The sequence below is a fragment of the Phaseolus vulgaris genome, chromosome 1 (assembly GCF_000499845.2).
Source record: "Phaseolus vulgaris cultivar G19833 chromosome 1, P. vulgaris v2.0, whole genome shotgun sequence".
NCBI classification, from domain to species: Eukaryota; Viridiplantae; Streptophyta; class Magnoliopsida; order Fabales; family Fabaceae; genus Phaseolus; species Phaseolus vulgaris.
In genome coordinates, this window is record NC_023759.2 from 42,657,279 (window position 1) to 42,665,007 (window position 7,729).

Consider the following 7,729-nt stretch of genomic DNA (forward strand, 5'->3'; position numbering starts at 1 on the left):
TTTAATTGAGTTAACATATTATCATATAACGCATATAAATCATGTTTTATTTTAAATTAATTTTAACCATAATAAAATTATAACATTACAATTTCATCCATTAAAAAAATAAATTTACCAATCTTATTCATTACATTTCATGAATATTTATAAACTTTCTCTTCAATTTCTTCATTTCTCATATTCCTCTTCCTCTTTTCCGTCTTTTTTTCTTCTCAATTCAAATTGTCCCACCGAATAAAAATTATTATAGCTAGGAAAGTCCTATGAACTAGGTGAGTCCCACATTTTGGTGAATTCTACATAGTACCCACAAATATCTAAACTTAGAATAGAGATCTACAATAAAAGGTATACAATTCACCTCAATCTTCAAAATTTCTCTATCATTATCTCCTCAACTTCTCTTATTTACTTTATTTTTTTAAATCTTAAACTATATAATGAAACATATTTGAAATCTCTTGGAATGAATCAAAAATAATAAAATTATCATTAATATCTCTATATTCATCTCTTCATATTTTTATTCAGCTAACACTTACAATATTTCCATCCAATTTATTTTCTCTTTTCATTTCAGCATTAATCATTCTATTACTTCCTAAAGTTCAATTTTCTGAAGGAGCAGAAAGGATGAAGAGATGTATTTTTTAATGTAAAATTAAATAAGTGACAGCCGAAAGTTTAAAATAGAAAATAAAGGCAAAATACTGGTTATTTTCTGAGTAGAAAAATAGGACGAAAGTATGAAACTTCGATTACCATTTTCAATCCATTCAATCATAAATAGAAAATTTTGCTGGTATGTCCCTCAATCCATTAGAGGACTTGCGAGTATTAAGAAGGTAATAAATTAACTCAGCATCAAAAAGAATTCTAGAATGTAAACTGGAAAGAGTGCAGACAACTCCAAAAAGTAACCAGCAATAAATCAGGGCACAAAATATTCAACGGGGATTCCTGGACCAAGAAGAAGATGACCTTGAACCTCCACCACCAGCAACATAACTAGTTCTCTTATCATCACTACGCCACCTGTCACCATCCTGCCTGCTGCTGCTACTGTTACTCCAGCGGTCTGTTTCCGGAGGAGGATCAGTTCCTGTTCTTTCAGTTCGCCTGAACTTAGGCACATATTTCCCAGGGGTTGGAGCAGCAGCGGCTGCAGCTGCTGCAGCAGGAGCTGTTACAGATTCCAATGGTCGAGCAGGAGGAGCTGGTTCAGCAGCTCTGCCTAACAATGCTTCTCTCCTTTGTTTCTCCTTTTCCTCGAGTTCCCGCTCTCTCTGCCTCTGTTTTTCAGCTATTTCGGCCAGTTTTGCTAAGCGTTCAGCCTCTTCCTTCTTTCTCCTTTCAGCCTCTGAAATTTAAAAGAAACCATTAGTTGGATAAATACAAAAGACAGGCTATTACTACATTGTGCGTTAAAGTTAAAAGATGGTAAATTACCACGGTTGTACTTGCATTTCCTTGAGTAAAATAAAATATGAAAGGTGAAATTGGAAAACAAAATATGACAATCATTGTGAATTTTTTTAAAAAAAGAGCATATTCAACCTTCTAAAAAGATCTAAACAAAAACAAGTTATATTGAACTTTTCCTACAAAGACAGTTCAAAAATACCTTCACGTTTCCGAGCTTCCTCCTCCTCATGCATTTTTTGTTGTCTCTCTTCTTCTAATTTCAGATAATACTTCAACTTCCTCAGTTTTTCCCTCTCCTGTCTCCTCGACTGCAAAATCCTAGAGATTCGCTCTTCCCGTTCTCTTCTCAATCTATTAAACTCTGCTTGGCGATGACTAACAACTCGGACCTCATATATCTCCTGCATAATCAATCGCAAGAGAAGATATCAGTCAAAGGCAAGAGCCTGACTTTATAAGGCTAAATTAAATAATAGTTGACAGTTGCAGTAATTTTATGGCCAATGGAAATAATAGGTAGTAAAAAAAAATAGCAAGAGCCTGACTTCTTTATAAGGCTAAATTAAATAATACTTGACAGTTGCAATAATTTTATGGCCAATGGCAATAATAGGTCTTCACCCATCATAACCTGTGGAATATCCTCAAAAAGTTTGCAAAATAAAAAAGGATAGAAAATACAATTTGTCCAAGATGATTCGCAAAAAGACATTTGAAAAGCCAAACAGATTGTCCATATTAACCTTATTGCCCATCATTCGTGCAAGCCTCTCCTTCTCTTTGAGATCTCCCTCATGCCTCTGTTTGCTAACTTCAACTTCTTGCTGCATCATCAAAAATAGGTCTGATTCAGTTCAAACAAGACACATATTGGCTCAAATGAAGTTTTGTAGGAGGTGATTATCAGACATATATGCAAAAAGCCCATGTCAAAGTTACACGATCACAGATGCAAAGAAGAGTAACCCACACATACCTGTTGTTCACGCTCATGAAGAAGTCTCTCTTCCACTAAACGTTGTTGATATGCAGCTTCAATAAGGGGTGCAGCCTCTTCTCTTTTCGCTCTTTCCAAATAATCCATTGTTTTTGCTAACTTCTGCAACTTCTTTTCCATTTCCTGCCTTTCCCGGAGTTGTTCAGTCAAAGTTAACTCCATCAAGGTCTGCTTAGTGATTTTGTCCTACAGACAGGGTTTATAGTCAACAGTTGCAGAACCATAAATGAAGAATTTAATTTAACAAAGGGAAGACTTCAACTTACTCCCTCAATGATAGGCTTTTTGCCCTTCTTTTTAATACGTTTTTCAGCTTCTTGGAGTAAAGCTTGAGCTTCTTCAATTTCTCTTTCTTCTATCTCTCTGAGGATCCTCTGATTCTTCCTCTGCTCATACTCTGTCGCAAGCCGTCTTTGTTCTGCTTCTTCTGTTATTTTCTGAAGTCTTAGTCTTTTTGACTCCTCCTCCCGTTCCTTTCAATGTAAATATTAACGAGACAGTTGAATTATAAAAAGTGATATCATGGACTAAATCGTGTTAGAGAAATAATTATTTTAAGAGCTTCTTCATAAGCAGCTTTAGTAAACAGTTATTAAGCAGACAGTAAAAAAAATGGTATTCATAAATTTTTACCATTTCAAGAAGCTGTCGTTCTTGTTCTTCTTTCCGCTTCTCAATAATTGATTTTCGAGCAAGAAGCCTCTTGTGTTCTTTGGCAACAACCTCTGTCAAAGTTGGAAGTAAAGCTCCAAGTTTAGATGGTTTCCTATCAGGAGGATAAATCATTTGCCTGGCCTTATTTAATTGTTCAGCAAAATTGGCCAAGTGATCCCTTAAACCATCAGACTCGAGACTCTGCATTAGAGATGAAGCAATTTTGCCATTAAAAAAACTAAAAGAACTGTGCTGACATACAACAAACTTGAAGAATATGATGATTCATAGCAGCTGATACTAGACGTTTCATAACATTGTTAACAAAAACAAGTCATTTGTAAATAACCAATATGCAGAAATAAATATGATAAACAAACTCAAGTATTTCTAAGTTAACATAATATGCCCAAAGTTTTCTGCAAAGTTAACAACTTTAGAGGGAGACAACTACAACAGAATGAACAAAACATACCGTTTTGCAAAAAATCACAACATTTTTCATGTGATCAACCTTCATGGATACAAACTTCTGCTTTACAGCATCTACAGCAATCTTTTCAACTACAGAAAAGTCAAAGAATGGGATCATCCCAGTTAAAGTCTCAATCTTCATTGTCTGGTACACATTGGACACCTAGAAGACAAGAGGAAACACATTAAAACAAAATGGAAAACATGTTTACTATTCATCCCCAACATAACAAAGGAGCAAAAAAAGGAAAATGCACCTGCTGCAGCAACCTCATGGTAGCTAGTCTTTCCAGTGCTGGTACATATTGAGACAATTGTACTTCTGGAACAGAAGAAGCTGTAGAAAGCTTGCCCCCTAACTTTGAGATTTTAGTTATCAAGGGCAGCGCTTTCAATGCAAGATCTGAGGGATGAAATTCATGTTCCAAAAGATGGTAAACATCTTTCACTTCCTGAGTTACACAAGACATCACTCCCTTGGATGCCTGTAATGGACCAACAGACACAAAGAGACTGAGTTCGGCAGCCTTATTTTGTAAGGAAAGCATTTAACTTAGCAATACTCCTGATAACCAGAGTCCACTCAACCTCCAAAATACATCATCAATAGACCCAATGCTATACAGAAGGCTTGCAATTGAATCAAATATGAATTGGAAAATCAGTTATATAACAAAGGCAGTTAAGGAGCAGTCAAATCAATCAACATCATCACTTAAGAACTTCAAAATTGTTACGATACTCAGAATTACATTTACTAAGTTAGTAATGTTTATCAAACAGCACGTGTAGTTGTTGTACTGAACAACCTAGAATACAAACATGAATCACAGTATTCAGTTGGCTTTTTTGCCACAAGTACCATCAACTAAATAATAGTCTGCATCTTGCTTTCATTTTATCCTCAGTGATAATAGTGAAAGAATACTGAGGTTAAAATAATTAGCATGCAGCAAATATGTACAGGCAGCAGGTGAAAAAATATACGTGACAAAGTTGTGAAAAAAATTCAAACAAGCTGCAACAAAAAGAAAGAGATATATTTTTAACTTGCCACATGGACAAAATAAGTTGATGAAGAACTGCAAATCAAATACACTAGAACATCAAAGACAATAAAAGGAAACCTATCACACAAACTGAAGTGGCAAATAATATACAATAAAAACTTAAAAAAGTAAGAAGATAAACTTAAAAGGAATATCTTACCAGTTCAGCAAGAAGTGATGATCTTGACAGCTGGGGACAAACCAAAAGGGAAACAGAAGAAAATAGTAAGATTAACAAAACAGATCTCCATATTCTACCTGAAGGAATACTACAATTGAGGGGAAGTAATATACCATTTCTCTGCTTTCAGGTTTAGTCTCAAGATTAAAGCCAATGAGATTGGCCATCCTCAAATTTCTCTCTTTTTCATGCTCCAGTTCCAAATGAGACGCACCATGTGTGCGGTCATGAGGAGGCACTGAAAGTGCAGCCAGAACAACAGACGAAGCTATTAATTGCAAATCCTTCTGGCTCAGATTCTTATTGAAGCTTTTCTGCAATAAAAAGAGCCTGAACCATGCATATGCATGATAAAGATGACTTGACGATATCCAAAATATTTCAGTCAGCTTCACATAGTAAACAACCATCAAAGATGGCTTGGGAGTTTTCTTGACCAAGCACATCAGTCCATGTATATCCTCCACTGATCTGAAGGCTTCCTGCACCCAGAAAAAAATTGTTAGGTTGTTGCCCAAAAATTCTCAATGCCTTTAACATTAAGAAAACTAACATGTAATAGATGCGTAGATAAAAATCAGAAATGCCAACCTGCCAGAGTTCAAGTTCAGTGGCAATTTTCAGCTGCTCAACTCTAGTATCAAGATACAGTTGTAAGCTTTCAGGAGCTGAAAGGTCAGGCCTATCTCTTTGGTCACGGTATTTATTGAGATTAGCCAAATGGTTTCTTATGATTTCACAAAGTCTGCGGAACTCTGTTGTTCGTTTATATTGCTTACAGAACTGGAAAGCTCGATGAGCTGTCATCTGCAAATAGCATTAGGATGCATTAGGAGTTTAAGTTTTAAAAACAAAAGGTATGTGTCTTAAATTATCATTATCATCTATAGAAGCATCTGCAAATATCATCTATAGAAGCATCTGCAAATAGCAAGCCACTTTTAATTGTCTAAATGTAGTACGCTGTAGAACTCAGGAAAACCTTAGTAAAACAGAGGATATTTGCCAGTCTATCAAAAAAAAGCCAACCACCCCATTCAAAGAGAGAAGGAATAATCAACAAGCCAGTAATCATTTGTAGTAAAAATAAATAAATGTCAAAAACTATTTAGCTTAAGAACTATATTTTTGTGAAGTTAAGAAGATACTACTTATGATGCATCAATAAAGTCAAGTTGGAAAAAAAAAAAGATAAAGAATTACAGCATATAAAGCTTCCAGTTTTGAGTTGTTTCGCAAGATCTCGAGCACTGTCCGGTAAGTTTCCCAAAGAAATTTAAACCATGGGGTAACAAGCTCTCGATCAGATCTGTCCTTTCCTTTCTCACCACTGACATAACTCAACATCAAGTCCTCTGGCCTTTTATCAGCCTCTAAATCATCAACATCAAGGGCCTCTTCTAATGCCTGTGCTTGACTCCGAGCTTGTTCAGCTTTCTCAGTTGACAGATGCATAAAGTGTTTGATCACCTCCTCCAGTGAACTAACATTGACTTGCTGACATATTATCCTATACTGAATAAGTCCATCTTTTGCAAACCGACCTTTGCGCATGTCCACACAAAGTTCAACATACTTAAACATAATCCGTTCAAGTGTCTTCTGCCATGCTCTGTATCTCTTTGAGGTAATGAGGTCATGAAGAGTCTGTAAAGCATCCTGCTTCTGCCCAACATTGATTAACTCTGCATATTTACAGAAATTCCCAGAATCACTCAACTACATCATTATCACACTATACATAATCAACAAACATATAAAAAAGAGAAATAGATTTTAAGAAAATCTGTAAATAAACAAAAACCACAAACGATATATAAGCATTGCTATAACTAACCTTCCGCCCTTTTGAGAGCATTCTCAGGCTTTAAGAACGATGTCATACTGAAAACTCACAGAATACGACACCCTGTCCAGATACAAATAAAAAAGAACAAATAAGTGTAACAAAAACAAATATATCTAAAGTGAAATTTTCATCACAATGGATCACAGTTCAGGATATTGGAATCAAAATAAAGAGAATACATTCATAAACTGAGGAATCGAGTAAATTTGTCTACGTTCCCTAAAAGTTCCCTAAAATCAGATAGATTAACCACTAATAACAGCACAGTCGTGTGGAAGAGGAAAAATGAGAAACAGATTCACGACTACAATAATTGAAATTATCAGCGTATCCCATACGCCAAATTAAACCAGCAGATAAAATGAAGAATTGAGAATTAATAAAACTATAAAATGTAATAGGGTTGTAGGAACGAAAAGAACAAACAATGATTCGAAATTATCGGGATCTAGTAAATCGAAAAAGCGAAAGACGATTTTATCGTCCTCCACGGTCACCGTCACTGGCAGTGGCGAAGGTGCAGAATCGCATAGAAGGTAGGGTTTGAAACAAGGGTGAAAACGTAAAAGATAAAGAGAGAGATAAATATGGAAAGGAAGAAGAGGAGAGAGAAGAAAACCTGGGAAGAGAAGAAAAGTGTTGGATATGGCCGCACTTGTTCAAGTGGCGCCGTGGTTACCCTAGAAGACGATGAAGCAAGCCAGTAGAGTTTAAGTGCCTATTCTAATTTGTAAACATATGGGCCTTATTTAATATATTGGTTGGGCCGTTCTCAGTCTACTCGGGCTTTTTATTTTGAGTTTTAGTGTGATTCGACCCATAACAGAATTGAATTTATTTTAAACACCTGTCGATTTATTTTAAATAGCAATTACAATGAGAACATTTAAATAACATAATTGTGTAAGATTTATTTTTATAATGAGTAACTAAATTGATTACAATGAGTATATGTTATGGAAACTACTACAAAAATAGTTAACAGATTATCAAGAAAATAACTAACATAATTTTATCATATTATAATTCTGTAATAGTTTTTTCTTGTTCTAAAACAACAAATAACAAACAATCACCTAACAAGAAAATACTTTTTT

General features: G+C 35.1%; 1 protein-coding gene across 2 annotated transcripts; it reads right to left on the bottom strand.

Annotated features, from left to right (window-relative positions):
* Positions 1-737: 737 nt before the first annotated feature.
* Positions 738-7,395, bottom strand: LOC137814375 (eukaryotic translation initiation factor 3 subunit A). Of its 2 annotated transcripts, none has more exons than XM_068617075.1 (14): positions 7,252-7,395; positions 6,621-6,692; positions 5,987-6,468; positions 5,375-5,590; positions 4,897-5,265; positions 4,763-4,792; positions 3,811-4,038; positions 3,555-3,716; positions 3,059-3,280; positions 2,692-2,898; positions 2,405-2,611; positions 2,172-2,252; positions 1,628-1,829; positions 738-1,363 (listed from the first exon to the last, which is right to left on the bottom strand). In XM_068617075.1, exons 2-14 carry the CDS (start codon positions 6,664-6,666, stop codon positions 951-953), a joined length of 2,865 nt encoding a protein of 954 aa, XP_068473176.1. In that variant the 5' UTR covers positions 6,667-6,692; positions 7,252-7,395; the 3' UTR covers positions 738-950. The 2 variants fall into 2 exon arrangements, with proteins under 2 accessions (XP_068473176.1, XP_068473177.1); XM_068617076.1 differs by having other exon boundaries at positions 7,059-7,285.
* Positions 7,396-7,729: the final 334 nt, after the last annotated feature.

What these genes read in the sequence shown, in the direction of transcription:
- LOC137814375 (XM_068617075.1), bottom strand. Translation starts at nt 6,666, where the DNA reads ATGACATCGTTCTTAAAGCCTGAGAATGCTCTCAAAAGGGCGGAAG. An exon ending in TGCTCTCAAAAGGGCGGAAG is followed by an intron (nt 6,469 to 6,620) that starts GTTAGTTATAGC and finishes GTAAATATGCAG; the next exon opens with AGTTAATCAATGTTGGGCAG. An exon ending in GGAAGCTCGGAAACGTGAAG is followed by an intron (nt 1,364 to 1,627) that starts GTATTTTTGAAC and finishes TTTAAATTTCAG; the next exon opens with AGGCTGAAAGGAGAAAGAAG.